Below are 19197 nucleotides of genomic sequence, written 5' to 3'. Positions count from 1 at the left end.
TCTCTGTTTTGCTGTCCAACTTCTCAGTCAATTCATGGACAAGCCCACTTCCTCTCATTTGGCAGTAGTTTACAAAACCTTGAGGTACATTAAATCAGTCCCTGGTCAAGGCATACTTCTCTCATCTTCATCTCAATTACAACTTAAGGCATATTGTGATTCCGATTGGGCATCTTGCCCAAACTCTCGTCGCTCAACTACAAGGTATTGTGTCTTCTTAGGCAACTCTTCAGTTTCTTGGAAATCCAAGAAACAACAAGTTGTATCCCGTTCATCAGCTGAAGCTGAATATAGGTCCATGGCAGCCACATGTTGTGAATTAACTTGGCTTCGTTACTTGCTGACCGATCTTGGTATTCATCATCCCAAGCTGCATTACTCTATTGTGACAATCAAGCCGAACTCCACATTACTGCAAACCCAGTGTTCCATGAGAGAACAAAGCACATAGAACTTGATTGTCACTTAATTCGAGATCAAATCCAAGAAGGATCCATCACTACAGCTCATGTTTCTTCCCAAACTCAGCTAGCTGACATTTACTCAAGATGGGTATAGTTAATCTCTACACTCCATCTTTCGCGGGGGAGGGGGGGGGTGTTAGCTGGTCAAGCTACAGAAGCTACAGGTCGTATTGCACAAACTTCATCAGAATGACTACAAGTCGTTGCTCATAACTGCCTCCACTCATAATTGCCTCCAACACTCACCTAGTATATTTCTCTGTAAATATTCTCTAGCTAGCAATAGGACAAATCGTGGTGTATAGTTAGTTACTGATTCTTTTCCATTTGTTGGATATAAAGCAGCCATTTCTAGCACTTGTAAAATAGAAGAATATTTTCATAAAAGAAGATTGCAATTCTCATTCTCCATCAACTTGCTCTCTGCTTCTTCACCTTTCTTTTGTCTTCTTTCATGTTTTGAGCAAAAAAATTTGAGTTGGAGATGAGGCCGAAAATTTTGCCTAATTATTGCTTAAGCAGCTTGAATTAATTAGGCTTGTGAAATTAATTACAACCCGCGTTCTCTCTCTCTCTCTCTCTCTCTCTCAATGCCAGGGCAACAACTAAATATATAATATCCATCATAAGTTCCAATTAATTAAAGCATTTTAATTAGTTACTAATTAGCCAGCTCCCTCTGATCAATGCACTTAATCTAGCATGCATGAGTAGTACTACTATCTGGATGCACCAAGACAAAGGATAACTCGTCGATCGGCAACAACCTTTTGCGAAGTTGAAGGGTCAGGGCATCACCGGCCAGCTTCCATATATATACCCCGCTATATTCAATCATGTCCATGCATTTTGTCATTTCTTATGTTGTTAACTGATTTATATATTATTTTCTTGAAATATATATGTATATGTATATGTATATATATATGTATATGTTATATAATTAATGTCATATATATATATATATATATATATTTATAGCCGTGCTAAGTCAAGAGTACTAGCTTGGAGCATATTGAGAAAGAATTAGCTGATGCATGCATGTATATATATATATATATATATATATATATATATATTATCATGTATACGTGATGAGGATCTAAATTGATAAGAGAGCATATGATATTAATATAATTAGAAATATCTTCCTAATTATTTATTGTAATAACACGATGATCATGTGTTGCAGTTTGTATTAATCATCACGTACATATATAACGTACTGAAGTGATCTTCTTAATTATTGAGAAATATATATAATCAAAATATTTCTCTGAAATATGTATATATATATATGAATGCCCTTTAATTAATACACCACTTCAATAGGCATGGTTAGATAACTACAAGAAAAATAAGTATTTATAACAAATTATTTGTAATAAAAATTATTATTTATAAAATAAATAGACTCATTTTGATTGTTTATATGAATGACCCGCACGTGGGTGCAACGCACCGCTCCTTTTGGCACCCAATTCAGTCGTCTGCAAAATCGGCGGGTCAGGAATCCTCTGGTGGGGCGCCTGTATGAGTTTGGCTACCGAAAAACCTCATATTGGCGTATCTCCTTTAGCTTGAAAAACAAACAAAAACAAAACAAAAACGCACAAAAGGGAGGGATGTACTGGAAAACTAGACTGGAAGGGGGTCCCACCTCCCTCTAACTCTGCTTGGGTGGCTTCCAACTTCTCTCTCTAAAAGGGCCCTTTTAGATCCGAAATTAATACATCGTTGGCCTTCATTACAAATTAATATGAGGAAATAAATATATATATATATATATACACACACATAAAATTCTTCTGTCTGGAATGCAGAATATATCTTAGTCGTTTTAAAAAAAACGTATTTCTCGACCATAGATTGTTTATTTTAAGGTAGAAAGATATTTAGTTCTGAAGTAGGTTGGAGAAGAGCGAGCTAACTTTTGGATCTTTTTGATGGATTATATATATCAAACCATACGTCAGTTGCCGTTTCTTGTTATCATATATATATATATATATATATATATGAATATTTATTAATTTTATTCTTCGTATATATTGAATAAGCAAGCAAAGAGAAGCATCTTTGGGGTATTGTGACAATTTGATTACTATTTAACATTTTGGAGAAAAAAGAAAGAAACACAAAACTTAACGGGATTGAAAAATTCTGGTGAATTTCTCATCATTATTTGTTTTCTGTACACATGAAATTCACAAGAAAACCAATCACTTGGATTCTAAATCTTCCTCGGGCAACACAGAGGAAACTTCCTCAGGCAACACTACTACCCTTCTTGAAGAAACTGAATTTGGAACTCTCAGGCTTTGATACTGTTGCACCACCAAGACTGATGCCGATGTTGAGAAATCCGGAGAAGTCAACAAGCTGCCTGCCGGCCCCAGTTCTGCGCAGTCACACTTCACATTCAAACTTGCTACTACTTCACCCTCAGGCATTCGACCAACCAAAAACAGATTGCATCGACTAAATTCTTGAATAGCATCAATTGTTTCTGCAGCATTTCTAATGATCCTCTCTTCAAATTTGATTGAGGTGTCACTCAAAATCTTCTGCTTGAATTCAGAAATAAGCTTTTCATCACCTGATCCTAATAAACTGTTGGAGTCGTCACTGATATTAACTGTAGTAACCTCCCCTGCAAGCTCAGGGCTTGGTCTGAAGTGAACGACTGTCAGAGCATTACCAGGATGCTCTGCCATTCGAGCACCATAAGCAAGTGCTTCACGATCGTCAATGCCCCCAAAGAATAAGACAGTTAAGGCTGAAGAAACGTTACTTGCAGAAATATGAATGCTTCCACCCAGCCCACGGTCCACCAAGATCCCCACAGAGCATGGTGCATGCTCAAGAACCCTTCTGTTTACAGAACGGAATTCAGTTCGAGTGTTCTCTAGTGCTCCATTAAAACTCTGGCTCTTGTGAAAGGGGAGAATTATCATTGCTGCCCTTTTCCTCTCTGCACTTGTGCATATGTCCTCGTGCATGTTAGCCATAGGTGAAATTGCTGTCATTGGGCGAATGGAAACATGGCTTAGCTGTCGGAAGGCCTCAAAAGCAACAACAACTTGATCACTTTCTGATCCACGCCCCTTATTCCAAAACGGTAACCCATTCTTTCTTGCCTTGTGGACCATCAAAATTGCAGATGGCCTTTCGGTTAGCTCCATGAGGTGCAACGCATAGATGCAAAGTCCCTCCTTCTTCTCAGTCCCACGTGTAGCCTCAATGAGATTAATCATTGTGGGGATGTTTCTTGTAGTGTGGAAACAGGCCAAAACTCGAAGTTGAGTATTGGGGTCCTTCCTCTCAATTGTTCTGTACTTGTACTTAGCTTTACTCAATCTTTTAGCTGGTTTGTATACTGACATAACTAAAGGTGTTGTAATAAAGGTTGTGAAGATAGCCATCAGAACCATGATGGCAAATGTTTGATCATTCAATACCTATAAAAAATAACGAGCTAAAGGTATTAGGATAATGGAGTACATCATATTCAATTAAACAATGATAGATAAGGCTTTGCTGTCTTTATCATGGAAGGTAAGGTACCGATTTTTTTTTTTTTTCCGGAGGCAAAAAAAGTAGTGATTTTTTTTTTTTTTCTAAAGTTAGAAGCCAAAAAATGGAGTTTACGAGTTACCTTTTTGTCTTTCCCAATGTTGAGGACGATGAGCTCCACCAGACCTTTAGTATTCATTAGGAACCCCATCGCCAAAGCCTCCTGGATAGGCATTCTGCAAAGGAGGGAGACTACCACTGTACCAACAATCTTCCCAAAACAGGCTGTACAAATGACTAAAACAAGGAGACCCCATGACTGGGGCCCTTGAATTGTGGCTATATTGGTTTTCAATCCGCTTGAGACGAAGTACAATGGAAGCAAAAGACCAGTTACAAGATCCTCGACTTTTTCCACAAGAGCTCCGGCAAATGATCCTTCCTTTGGGACAAGAACTCCAAGCACAAATGCACCAAAGAGAGCATGAATTCCAATGGCATCAGTGGCAAACCCGGCTGCCAAAACTGCAGCTAGAGTAGCACATATATACAACTCTTCCACAGGCTCACCCTCAGGGCAATGCTGCACCATCCATTTAAAGATAGGTGGCACAATGAAGACACAACAGAGAACAAAACCAGACCCACACAAGAAAACCCATAATGAAACCAAGGGGGAGTGGTCATTGCCAGAGAGGGCAATGGCGAGAGCAAGTAGAATCCATGCAGCCACATCATTGACTGCTGCCGCAGACATGGCCATTCGGCCAACATCAGTGGTCAGTAGCTTGAGTTCGGCCAAAATACGGGCCAAGACAGGAAAGGCAGTAATAGAAAGGGCAACCCCCATGAATACAAGAAAGGGGGGTCCATCTACACCTTTGGAAATAGTTCCGCGGAGGACAAATGATGTTCCAATTCCTAATACAAAGGGAAGACTAATTCCTGCAACGGCAATGCTTAAAGCTTTCTTTCCAGTTCGGCGGAGTGACCGTGGGTCTAACTCTAGGCCAACGAGGAATAAAAAGAAGAGGAGACCCAGATTAGCCAAAGTATCCAGCACAGTGAGGCTTCTAGATGGAAAAATTGCATTTAGATAGTCCTTGTTGCGACCTAGAGCTGAGGGGCCAAGTAATATTCCACCCTGCCAAGAGAGCGACAACATTCAAACTCTCCATCGTAAGAAGATGCAGCATGTAAGAAAATTATAGGAAATCAAAATAGAATCACGTTCATAGAAAGCTTATTTATGACTCTTAAGCCTTGGAGCAGGCCTATTAAATTCATTGGAGCATAGATTCTATAATAGCCATAGATTGATGAGATGCCTGTGGTCATAATCAAATGTCAACGAGAAACTTTCTCATCATGGAACGCAATAGAAACTGTTACCAATGGATTCTGTTGCAAGCACTATAGTGGCGTGAATTTCCTGGACCCATTTCTTTTCTCAGTTTTTCGCAAATACCAGAGGACGATATGGAAGTTGTTGGAGATAGAAAAGCACTATTAAGTTCAGAAAATTAAGATCACTGTGCCCTTATCTACCATGACAACCAGGCAGAATAAATACGACCACATAATATTCTCAACTAGGCATCCAGTCTTTTAGGTTGACCAGTCTGCAATATTACAGCGTATAATTTTGTACATGCTCGCAGTCCCCCGTGACCATAAGATGGGTGTTTTAAAAGCTTTCGTAACTAGTATTCGACTAAAGAAACGACAATGAAAGGGAGTAGAGTTTAAAAAATTCAATTATGGTGTCAGTGACCTGAGAGTTCTAGCTGCAAAGGTTGAAGTCCAAATAACATAGATATAAAAAGAAAAGTTGCAACAAGTGCTTGGTTAAAATACATTTCTGAATCCTTACAATTAAATAGAAGGGGCAGCAGCTGTAAACACACGATATCTTGCAAAACAAGTAAAACCCACCCCAAGAAATAAAAATAAAAACTACAACTTAGAATATAGAAAAGCAACTTACAACGATCTCTGCAATCACTCGAGGCTGTCTTAGTGGCCTTAAAAGAACAGCGAGAATACGAGTGAGTGCAACCACAAGACATATCTGCACGATGGCAAGAGGGAGTGCATAATGAAGAGGATTATCCCCCTGGAACACTCCATTAGAAGTTGCTTTCATGGGTGCTGGACATGAGCTTGCTACTGTAGCATTGCTTGCCATCTTATTATTTTGCAGCAAATGAAACCCAAATTCTCAGATTAGTTCCTGCGTGATGTGAGAATTGCATATATCAGTTTTCTCTTTATACAAGGAGAGATCAAAGATCAATCCTCACGCCCACAAACTTGTAATAGAAGATTCCTAAACCTCCATGCAAACAGTATGATCATCATTAATACCCAACAAGTGGTTTTTCTTTTTGAACTTCCAAAAAATTCTAGGCCAAATAGAATTCCTACACGGGTAGGATGACGACTTTAAAAGATTAGTCATTTACTACAGTTCTACTAGCATTATGTGGCATGTATTTGAATGACACGTGGTTGGCGATTCACATGGCATGGGTGATTTCTTGCCACGTCAATTTATGCTGAAAGGAGAAATATAGCGCACTGATCTTATGATAAAAGTAAATAAATATAGTGTTCATTTTTAAAAAAAATTAATTTTTTAATAATAAATCATATTCTTTTGAAAAGGAGATTGAATAGCATTACTCTTTATTTATATATATATATATATATATATATATATAAATATATTAAAAAGAGGGATCTGACTTAGTCCAGTTGTCTCATATATATTTGAAGCTATGAGGAACTAAAACAAGGTGAATTTTTATTTTCCAGGTAAAGCCGAGGAAAGCGACTCTCCAGACGTGCGTGGCTGCCTCTCCTAAAACCATATAAATGATATTTAGAAGTGCAGGAAACTCGCATAACCATAATCTCATGCGTAAAAAATGCCAAAAGAATGATCAAACGAAATGCAGACCTCTTAATTGCGATAAATTAACTCGTTAAGACATTCATAACAATATTTAGAATAAAATATGCAATTTCTGCGAATGTTGCGCGGGTTACGTTCGTGCAAGTCCAAAGTCATTTACGCCTCATCAAGTACTTGAATTTTTTTAAGATCATTTTTCGCTTCCGTCTCAAAAGAAAAGACAATAATGTCACTATCCATGGGCTCAATTACCGCATGGGTTAGTGCATCTTAATTAATATATAAAAATTAAAAAACCCTTTTAAGACATTATTTAATTATTAGGAAAAAAAACTACGACCCGTTTGGTTGCCGAGAAATAGCGGGAAAATTACCAAAGACCTGGGCGTACGGATTAATTGATGTATCCTTTACATATTGCACTTTCATTTTTCATTTTCCCCGGAGATTTTCCTGCATCCAAACACATGAAAAAGAAAAGAGAGAGACGAGTCACCTGGATCTTCCTCAGAGAGAATACACCAATCGATGACACTGTCCGTGGCGAGCCTAACGCGTTAATTTTCTCTGGCACTTCCACCGAGAATATCTTGTGGGACTCTCGAGCGTAATTTCTTCAAAGACTCGGGGACGGATGAGGAAATCAAAAGAATGTGTTTCTGTGCTGAGAGAGAATTTCCCAAAGAGTTTGAAGAAGAGAGTAGGCGAGAGAGTTGATGCTACAATTGCTCGCAAATGGTGGCACGGTCAGCTCCATAATCCATTTATATAACACTGCGCAATCGACGAAATTACTAAGTTATCCATTGAAACTCTGTTTCGTTTGCGGATATTTTGGTAAATCGATAAAAACAAATATTAATCTTCATCATTATTGTATTCAGAGCTCTCCTTCTCCTTCAGCAATTTCCATGCTTTTGTTATATCGGCCCCCATTGACTTTTTAAGATAACCCCAAAAAATATAATAATAAACACTAAAACGGTATCAAAGGTTGATGCATGAGAGATAAACTTATAAAGTCATCATGAAAAATATCCTTAAATTATTTTTATTAAGGTGTCTTTGCTAACTTTTCCAATTTACCCAAAAATGTAGTTGAATCTCTAAGGCCCGTTTGGATATAGAAACGGTTTCATCTTATCATTATAATTTTTTTAAATTTTCACACAAAATATAATAAATAATTCAACTTTTTAAAATCTCAAAACAATAATAATATAAAAAAATAATATTCTAATAATATTTTATTCAATTTTCAACTTTCATCTAGAATCATTTCATCTCATCTCACTATCTAAACTGGACAAATCTTAAGAGGGATTTACTAATCAATTATAAATTTCATATTAAACAACCAATAACTCCCATTATAATGCAACGGTAAATTAGTTGGATCGATCACTGGATTAGGGTTGTAACATAATGACATTGACAGCACGTGATTTAATTTTGAGATAGGTTATACCAAATCTAGAATGATATGGAAGTTAATGATTTGCGATTTATTTCTTGCCTAAGGAATATACTTTCCTTCTAAAAGAAACACATAAACCTCATAGACAATGTGAAAACTTATCGTCCACATTGTGTTATAATCATGATCACTTCATGTTCACATGCGACTCTCTCTTTGGAATCCATCACAACATCATCCCGTCCCATTCTATTTTAGAATTTTTTTGCATCCCTACCACGCACCATTAAATGATATATCTCAACATAAATGATATCTATTTATACAATAAATAATAGTAATTTTACATTTTCAAATTTGTTTAATGACCCAGTACTATAAATAAATGTTGTGATAAAAAACAGAATTAAAGGAAACTTTCCATATATATCTTTCAGGGAAATAAAGAAAAAGAATCATCTGTAATATATATAGGATATAGATGAACAGATTCTTCAAACTCTTACCATTTAAAAAACAAACCTTATCCGTATTATTTTTTTAATTCCTTATCCATCTATGGAATATGACAGAATTAATGCTTAATTAGACACGAAGATATTTCAGCACTTGAACGGAGAGTATCAGTTGAAGAATATTCTTAATTTCTCGTTTCGTTTAGATGTTCACCAAAAGCAACCGATCGAATTTATGAGCTCCAAATAAACTCCTAATTGTTAACGTTATCATGATCAATCGGTCTGTCGTTTTCATCAGCAAATTGATCGAGGTTGGCATTCAAATAGTCGTATATATGACCGACCCATCCACCACGCATACACGTGTCCGCCTGTCACAGTCGTCGTCATGCATGCAAAAGTCAACCTGCTCATGCATGGATGATAAACAATATTTGTCTAGAACTAGTTCTCGTAATTAAGAGATCTACTTTCGTACAAATCCGGGTTGCAAATTAAAATGCCGATCACCATCTTTAATTTAGTGGTATTACTATTTCTCTTTAATTTATCATTCTTAAATTTTGAGCAAATACATGTAGGACTGTTCATCCGGATTCCAGCTTAGAAATCTGGGTATATCAGGATCAGAACCCGAATTTCATATTCACAATTTTCTTTTTATCATCCACCGAAGAATTATAAAACTTGATGATATTATCATGTTTCAAAAAGTTCAGTAGATGAATTTCAGAATACAATTTTTCCAAATCTTCTATTATACAAAAAAAAAAAAAAAAATCGGATACTGGGTTTTAAACTCGAGTTCCGGACTGGACCGGGTTTTATCCAACCCGGATGAACAGTCCTAAATACAGGATATAATATTTACCACTTGAATGAAAAATTTATTATTAACAATGGGGGCTTATAAATGCATGCATGCATAATTCTTGAGTTACTTCCAAATAATATGGTACCTTCTAGGTCTCGAGTTAAAATTTGAATATGAATTCATCTCATGACTTAAATTATTAGTATTAACCGCGTAATTAAAGATTGAATGAGTTTCGCAGTGAAGTAAAGTTAAAGATATAAAACTTAATATAGTGTTTATTAAGTTATGTTTGGTTCATGTTGAAGTTTAAATCAAACTTAACTCATTCCAATTCATTTCAAATCAATTATTGATAGAATCCAATATATTTTCAAATTTTCATAAAAAAGTTAAACTTATCTCAATAAAACTCACAAAATACTATTATTTAAAACTTAATTCAACTACATTCAAATACAACCTAATTAATGGCACATGCATGATGAGTACTACCGTCAGTCTCGTTTGTTTTTACAACTTCTCTTAACTCATCTCATTTAATTAATCATTATAATTTTTTCAAATTCTCACATAAAATATAATAAACAATTCAATTTTTTCAAATCTCAAAACTAAAATAATATTAAAAAACTAATAATATTTATTCAATTTTCAACTTTTATCTTAACTGATCTCATAAAAAATAAGCGAGACCTTAGATGGTGATCGGATAGGCAGAAAAAAGGGGATAATGCTGACTTTGCTTGTGGGAAATTGAACGTCTTAAACAACAAATTAACAAGAAGGATTGAACAGCTCAGCTCGATTCACCGATAATTAATTAAACAACGTAATCTCTCTTCATCAGTATTTTAGAACCTGATTGGATTAGGATAGGCTCCTTTATTTATTTAATTGAAGGTTAATTCACTTCTGTAATCTAATCTAGCATGCATGCATTAACTTGTCTGAATCTTGATTCGTTATATATATAAGGCAACTAATTAGTCTATATATCGTATGACGAGTTTGATTGAAGGATAGAGAAGATTATGAGGGAGATATATAGTTTCAGTAACTAGCTGATCATGCATGGCTTAGATAACCTTAGCAGCATGAACTAGCTGATCATGCAGGAAGTGTTCAGGATTAACAAACACTTTGCCTAATTATTTTGAATTCTGATCCGTAATCAATGACGTTACGATCGCTGAACAAACTTGGTTGATATGCTAGATGCTAGCTAGACCTCCTTGTTCAATTGATCAACTGCGATGTATACAGACAAGATGACAATAATTGTCCGCATTAATTAATAGGGGTGGAGTCTATGGAATTTGTTCAATGATAATGAAATATTGCTTCATTCTGTCTAGCTATTTGGCGGAAGCGCTAGCTAGCTAGCTATCACATGTAATAAAATAAAATATAATTAAGATGAAGATTTAATATATATATATATATATATATATATATTATCACAATTAGTACCATATATATATATATAATATGTACCGATGGATCACCTTTTTCAATTAATTGTTTTTTATTAGGTTTCAAAACATGCATATGCGTACCGAATCTACCACCCAATAACTTTTCCTACTTGCATACGATTTTTTTTTTTTAAATCACTTTTGACTTTAATTAATTAATTTATCGTTTGTGAGACACATGATGTGGAGTATTTTCCAGCTAGGCGCTCCTAGATTAGATGTCCTGAGCAAGAGATTTGAGGTCATGAACAAAACTGTATGCAGCCTTATAATTAGGCAACGTACATTATCAAGGAACAGGTCCTAATTAAGCTACCTCTTAATTAATTTCGTTTATTTTTCTTTATTCACATGCCGGCCACAAAATGGGCTGTATATATAAAATTGGCTGTAACTGTCGGATGGCAAGTGCATGCATGTATAAAATTCTCAGAAAAGACAGTATATATATATATATATATATATATATATATATATATAATACGATATATAGAATCTATATATATATATATATATCATCAAGTTATAAATATATATATATATCATCAAGCTAGCTAGTTTTGAAGATTATTTTCACCTAAATGTAAGGAAACGTGCCTAATGTTCTCTAATATATATAGAATTCTAGGGTCGATCCTTCGCGCAATTTCATACGAAGAGCCACAGCCCACCACATCTGATCAAGTGGCTCTTGATAATAATCACGTACAAGAGATCATCATAACTTAATTAATGCGACACATGACGTTCTAAGATTTCTTTCTAGTTTTATCCGAATTTAACAACGTAATTAATTACTAAGAATGTTGCATAAAAAAAAAATAACAACTATACCAATAAATATTGTAACAATTCTATATGTATATGATCTCTATTTCAAGACATCAAACTCGAACAAAAGATGAAGAGTTTTTTTTACACGTTTATAACAGTACTAAAACCATTCTATTTCCCATGTTTTTTGTTTTCTTTCTCGAGGAAAGGATCTTTCCAGATTGGAAAAGCTTTTCCATATGAAACCGATCGAAGCGGATGCATCATGTGGACTTACTGAACTCGGTCTCATGAAAAAGCTGGTGTTGTATAATGTTTTATGCGGTACGTGCTGAATCATTACACATGCATGCACGGCTTAATTTTCCCGCCCTCAGATCAATTCATTGACGAGTACTTGACTTTATTAATGCGTTTAAGAAAAGTGTCTTCTTGAATGATCATAAGATGAACTCCACACGTTGCTTGCTCCGACCGCCCTTCTACAAATCGTATTCACCTTTTTTTCATCCCATTTTCGATCGGCACTGCAGCGCATTTGGTGGTGATTAACTTCACATTATGAGAAATTATTTTTAAAGTATATAAATATCACGTAATCTCTTTTAAAAAAATAAATAAATACGAAATGTAAATAAAAAAATTAATTTTTTAATAGAAGATATGTCATGCTCAACGGGAAAAAAAAATTTTGTGCAGATCCACGTGAAGTACATCAATGGCGTAAAGGGTCCATATTAATTGGCAGCAAAGAAAACACATAACAACTCGGTCCAGTGGATATCTCATGCACTCACGTGTTAGGCCCACTTTTCCCGGCCCACTTATTCTTTTAGCAATGTCATTCTACGCTCTGGTTTTGATGAGGAGTAATGCTAATATAATTATAGAGTATGTAAATGTTGTATAATTATTTTATAAAAGAGTAAATTTTGTTATTAAAAAGTTCAATTTTTTTTATGTGAATCTCATATTTATTGATTTTTTCAAAAAGATTATGCAGTGCTTGCACACTCACGATTGTAAATATTATTTATAGTTTCAGTATAATTCTTATAAAATTTATAATCCTTATATATTTATATATATAGCTATTTCTGTTTTGTATTATATAAAATCAAAATTATTTTTAATAAAATAATATTAATTGATTATAAAATGAACTGTAAAATAATTATAAAAGAATTATACTTATGTGATTATCTTTATAGACATGTAGTAATTATGTAAATAATCTTGATTTTTTGTAGCAACAAAATCGTGAAGGATGTGTTATGGCATATAGATGGTTGATCGAGTACTATAAACATAAAAAGATATTATAAAAATAAATTTATAAATTGACACCATTTAATCTCATATATTATATCTATTTTATAATAATAATATATTTATAATTTAATATATCACAACTATTTTATGAATTTATTTTTATAAAAAAAATTATAACTAAAGCATTTCTCGACTTAAAGATTTTTCAGCTGGACGCAATTGTCCCGTATACGGCATCAAACAATCAAAAAATAGAGTCTAGTGACTAAGAGTTTTGTTATATACAAGCAAGTTTAAGTACCAATCTGCGTACTAATATTGTTGTATTCATATTTTAAATTTAAATTAGCACTGTTTTTAATAAAATCTACTTTTTGACCAATCATATTGAATGAGTGCACGTATTAGTATGCAGAATCGTTTGCAATTAAATTTTTCCGGTGACTAATGAATATTATGAATCCCACCGGAAGCTACCTCATTAGTCCTTGCCCAACGATCGGACATAAATTAAATTAAGACAAATAATATTTATAATTATGAATGTATAAGTGATATATAATTATTTAAAAAAAATAAATATATATAAGATTCATAAGAAAAAAATTAATATTTTAATAATAGATCTCACTCTTTTATAAAACGATTATATGACGCTTGCATACTTTACGACTATACATGACATTACTAATGCTCTTAAATTAATCATCATCCGTCATCCTGCAACTTCAATTTTTTTGAACCCATAACGTTTTTTTTTATTGGAATCTATACCTTTTTTTTATCAATAAATATTTTTTTATTGATTATAAAATCGGCAAAAGTTTAAAAATACGTGACATATATATATATATATATATAAATAAGAGAATCGTTTGCGCAAATTAATTTAATAAGATTTTGGTTTACATGTTAAAATTTTATTGGATCCTATTAAAAAATAATAGACAAAATTAATAAAGTCTTTTAATAATAAAAAAATATGAAAATTCATTATATCAAAATTATATAAAACCGACCAATATAATAAAGTATTACTTTTTTTTTTTTTAGTGCATCCATTAATGCCTTTCGTTTTAAACACATGACTTTATGCATTGAGTGTGTTTTTGTCGCTCAATTTATGCATAGTATAATCGTCGTTATTTTTTCATAAAAAATATTAATTGTATTTAAAAAAATGATATAAAATTTATTTATTTTATATGTTAGTTATTAATATGTTACAAATTATGAAAATTTAAATTTAGATTTAGAAAAATGATAAAATAAATTTTGTATGAAAAATTGTAAATAAGAGGACTGTTTGCTTTTTGGAAAAGCAACTCAGGCACCATTTAGATATTAAAAATATTTTATTTTATCACTACAATTTTTTAAAATTTTTATAAAAAATATAATAAATAATTAAATTTTTTTAATTTTAAAATAATAATAATATTAAAAAATAATATTTTAATCTAACTTTTATCTAAATTCAACTTTTATCTAACTTCACTGTATCGCACCTAAGCTTTGTCGGTAGAAGTGGTGGTTGATCTATTGACAGAGGGGTAGTTGTACGGATGCGGTCTATTGTAAAGGACAGCAACCCGAGGGAAGAGTATGATCCAACGGCCTACAAAGATCATGTTGTTGAGCTTAACTTCAGAAACACGGCACGGAAAGTTATGGCAGACTGCGACCCTATTACGGCGAGGAAAATGATAAGATTACTTTTTCTTTTTATATTTGATTTATTTTTAATTTTTAATTTTATTTAATAATTAAAGAAATAATTATTAGTAAAATTATATATTTTTTAATATTTTTTTAATAATTAAAGATGTTAAAAAAATATTTTAAAAAAATGATAAAAAAAATAAAAAATTTGAAATATAGCATAAGCAATAAAGGAGTAAACCGGTATTACCTAAAAATATTTTGGCCATGGAGATCAATGCTCATGATCCTATTTCGTAACTTTCGTTCATGGACATCAAGACTGACGGGAGAAGAGGAAGAAGAAGAGACGAAGTTAAGACATGCTGTAACTAAAATACAAGAAGGCGAAAAAAATCACAGCAATCTTTCCCAAAGCCCTTCATAAAAGAGGAAAAAAGAATGAGAGAGAAGAAACCATTTCAAGCTTAGAAAAAGGAAAAAAATAGAAAAGAATGGAAAAGGGAGAGAAAAGTGGGGAAGGGGAAGCAGAAAAGGAGGAAAATTTGGGAGAAAAGTTGAGGAGAGGGGTAGTATTGCTAGGGAAAAAAGGGGGCCCATGTACTCCAATGCTCTCTTGGAGACATTGGGCTCCTCCTACCCATGGCACCATCATTAATGAGTACCCTCTTAACTCTCCTTCTGCTAGAAAGCTCGCCGCGGCTTTCTGGGAGTTCCAGCACCTTTATTTTCCACTATCTAAAATGCATCGTAGTGTCAGTAACGGTGCTGCTGGTTCTGACTCCAGATTGCGCCGCCACCACCACCACCACCACTATAATAAGCTCAGCAGGGACAAGGGTCTGGACCTATCCCACTTTTTGGCTGATAATTCTCCAAGTTCTCCTGACCAGGTATTGGTTTGTTCCTAGATTTGAGGTTTGTGATTTCGGTCCTGATTAATTGAATGTATGTAGTTTCTGGATATGTCCAAAGTTCCATGATTCTGGTTGCTTGGAATTAATCTTTAATTATTTTTTCCCTAACACCTACTTTCATACTCGGGGCAAGTCATATGTAAATGAATGAGCCTTTTATTGTGTGTTTATCTTTCTCTTTGTGGTTTTAATTTTTGGGGCCTTTCTTCTGCATGTTTTTGGTTCTTTGACGGCTCTTAGAGTTGTATTACGCAGCATTACTTTTAAAATGTCTCGTGTTATTAAACCAGTCAATTAAGTTGTTCAAGGCTTGGCCCTGCTCTTTCTCTGATAGATTAGTTTGTTCATCCAGGTTGGCAGGAAAATGTTACGATTTTGCTGAGGGAAGTTTTTTTCCCCTACCCTTTTTGGGTTATTCTGTGTTTAGATAGAATTGTAATTATGGATTTATGTGATTGTAATCCCTTTTCTGTTAGGCCACTGGTAAAGGTTGTCTGATGTTTGTTCTTCGTATTGGTCAACTATAACCGTTTTACATCTTCTGTTCTATTGTTGATTTTCTACTTAATGGAAAAGTGCTACATAGTTCTTCAATCCTGATTGTGCAACCTTGTCTCAGCTTGATTAATTAACATATCCATGCTGTTTAGTATACATTAGATTGGGTTTTTTAAAAATTGAGCAGTTAAGTGGCGTTTATTTTTATCGAATCCATCCGTACCACTATCAATTCTCAAGTATATCCAGTCAACTCTGCATATTATGGAAGTTGCTATACTTCCGTGTTTCAGGCATCCCTATAGAGGATGGACCTCAAAAGCACAAGTTATCTTTTTGTAACTGATTGACATCTGATTACCCATGCCAGCCAGGCAGCGCAAGCAATTTGAGGAGGCATGTTGCTGCATCACTCATGCAACATCATCGAGCCATTGAAAGGAATAATCATGCCTTGCAACCTGTATCTCCCGCAAGTTATGGTAGTTCCATGGAGGTAAATAACCACGATCGTTTTGACAATTTTCAACGTAATGCTCTTTGTTCTTTTATTTCATTAAGGTTTGAATGCTGGTTTTGTTGGGCACAATACTATTAAGCATGCTGAATAAGGCAGAGTGACTATAATGTGTCCAAAACAGACCGATAAGGCATGGCCTAGATTCACAAATTTGTACCTTTGAATACCATGTGAAAAACTATGGAACCATGCATTTTCCTTGAAATATCAAGAACATGAACGCCCTTATTGTGCATCACTGGAAGCAGAAAATATATTCTAGGGAAGCAATTGACCCTGCCTATAGCCCTTGGGCAGTGGATAAAGCGAATAGACTTGTACTAATACCCAAAAGTATGTAGGTGTTTCTAAATTGTATTATTGTATATTTCAGTTTGCTGTGCCCACATAAAGTTAGCACTAAAGACTTTTACAGTATTTACAATGTGTGCAACATATGTTCTCTCATCAACCTTCAGTCTTAGTATCATCACCTTTTGTCCTTCAGTATTACATCGTATCTTAACCTCCCACAATCAGTTCTCTCTCCACCGCACTTTTTGCATAGCTTCACATGCTTTTCTCTTGCAGGTGGGACTTTACAACCCTGCAGTCACTCCCACCAGTTCCTTGGATTTCAGGGGAAGAGTTGGTGAATCACATTACAATCTTAAAACATCTACAGAACTGCTCAAAGTATTAAATCGAATCTGGAGTTTGGAAGAACAGCATGTGTCCAATATGTCATTCATAAAAGCATTGAAAATGGAGCTGGATCAATCCCGTATCAAAATTAAAGAGTTGATGCGAGATAGGCAAACTGGTAGATATGAGATGGATAACTTGATGAGGCAAATTGCAGAAGATAAAGTAGTTAGGAAGAGTAAGGAACAGGATAGAATCCATGTTTCGGTTCAATCCGTAAGAGATGAGCTAGAAGATGAGAGGAAGTTAAGGAAAAGATCAGAGAGCTTACATAGAAAGTTAGCCTGGGAGCTATCTGAGGTAAAATCTTCTTTTTCTAATGCTCTGAAAGAGCTAGAAAGAGAGAGAAAATTTAGGATGTTGATGGAACACCTCTGTGATGAATTTGCTGGGGAAATTAAAGACTATGAACAAGAGGTGCATGCTTTAAAACAGAAATCTGACCAGGATTGGGCTGGAAGGGCTGACCGAGATCGTCTGATTCTCCATCTATCTGAATCATGGCTTGATGAACGTATGCAGATGCAGCACCAAGAAGTTCAGCATGGTGTTACTGAAAAGAATTCAATAGTTGACAAGTTGAACTTCGAAATAGAAACCGTTCTTCAATCTAAACGCCTGGATAATAAGAGTATGGAAAATCCGTTGCCAAGGGATCGCCGCAAGTCACTTGAGTCTGTCCCTTTGAATGAGGCTCTGAGTGCACCTCAGGACATGGGTGATGAAGGAGATTCTTTAGACAGTGATTCACATTGTTTTGAGCTGAACAAACCTAGAAACAATGACTTAAAGTCACATGAAGACGAAGCTATAGATGGTCATATTAATGAAGCAGTGAAATTACATGAATTGAAGAAAAAAACCTTCTCTCATGAACGAGTAAAAAGTCGTACTCCACCCAGCTTGCAAGTTAAGTTTGAAGAACAGATGGATCGGGCTATGCCATGTACTGGAAATAAGAAGTCCCAGGTAGGGGATACAGTAGAGTGTAAAAATACAGAAGGGAAGCCAATTGACACAAGCATATCCCAAAAGTCAGAACGTTACGAAGCCACCGAAGACAGCTGTTACCAAAATAGGAATAAACATGATGAAATCCATGTGATGAATTCAAATTACACAGTTGATAACCTTTTACGAAGTCAACTCACATTGTCAGATGGTGGGAACTTAAATCCTGACAGTAATTATGGTGAGGCTTCCTGCAGTAACTCTGGATGGAGGAATCAGGCAAGTCCAGTACGACAACGGATGGAAAAACTCACATCTCCAGATCATGATGCATCCGCATCTTCTTCAATATTGCCTCTACGCTTGAAGGAGAACACATTGAAAGCAAAGCTTCTTGAAGCAAGGTCAAAGGGTCCACGCTCTCGTTTAAAAGCTTTCAAACGTTTCTCATAGGTTTCCATAATTTAGTTGGTGGCTTAAAGTTTTAGAGACTCTAAAAGCTTCCTATCAAGGCCAATGGCATTGGATGGTTCTGCCTTGCTGGTCGGGAATTTGCAGTTTGTGAATAGGCTGCAGTACTTTTTCTGATTTTGAATCTCTCTTTGTTTTATGATCATGGTTCAATCTTATCTTTTGTCATTTGGTAATTCAATATGCATATATATGTGTAACGTTACTACAGACATGGATAAGTTCGGAGCCATTGCAATTTTGAGTAAATACTTTCAGCCTTTATGCATTCATCCCAGGTAGTCATCACCAGTATCTGTCTGTCCCACGTTTGCACAAGCATTACTTTATATGGGAAGTCCTTTTCATGGGTGCATTTGGTGGAAGCGATCCCCAAATTATGCA

The 19197-nt window shown here is 34.7% G+C and overlaps 2 protein-coding genes across 2 annotated transcripts; one reads left to right on the top strand and one right to left on the bottom strand.

The window, feature by feature from the left end:
- Positions 1–2551: 2551 nt before the first annotated feature.
- LOC121236439 (cation/H(+) antiporter 18-like) lies at positions 2552–7637 on the bottom strand. Its single transcript, XM_041132868.1, has 4 exons — positions 7394–7637; positions 5968–6213; positions 4123–5124; positions 2552–3925 (listed from the first exon to the last, which is right to left on the bottom strand). Exons 2-4 carry the CDS (start codon positions 6166–6168, stop codon positions 2687–2689), a joined length of 2442 nt encoding a protein of 813 aa, XP_040988802.1. The 5' UTR covers positions 6169–6213; positions 7394–7637; the 3' UTR covers positions 2552–2686.
- A 7629-nt stretch (positions 7638–15266) lies between these two features.
- Positions 15267–18795, top strand: LOC121236371 (uncharacterized protein At5g41620-like). Its single transcript, XM_041132787.1, has 3 exons — positions 15267–15665; positions 16558–16683; positions 17278–18795. The coding sequence occupies exons 1-3, from the start codon at positions 15267–15269 to the stop codon at positions 18793–18795; spliced, it is 2043 nt and encodes a 680-aa protein (XP_040988721.1).
- The last annotated feature ends 402 nt before the right edge of the window (positions 18796–19197 follow it).

Source organism: Juglans microcarpa x Juglans regia, chromosome 6S (genome assembly GCF_004785595.1).
Source record: "Juglans microcarpa x Juglans regia isolate MS1-56 chromosome 6S, Jm3101_v1.0, whole genome shotgun sequence".
NCBI classification, from domain to species: Eukaryota; Viridiplantae; Streptophyta; class Magnoliopsida; order Fagales; family Juglandaceae; genus Juglans; species Juglans microcarpa x Juglans regia.
Note: the sequence above shows the minus strand (reverse complement) of the source record. Positions and strands in the feature narration are given on the sequence as shown.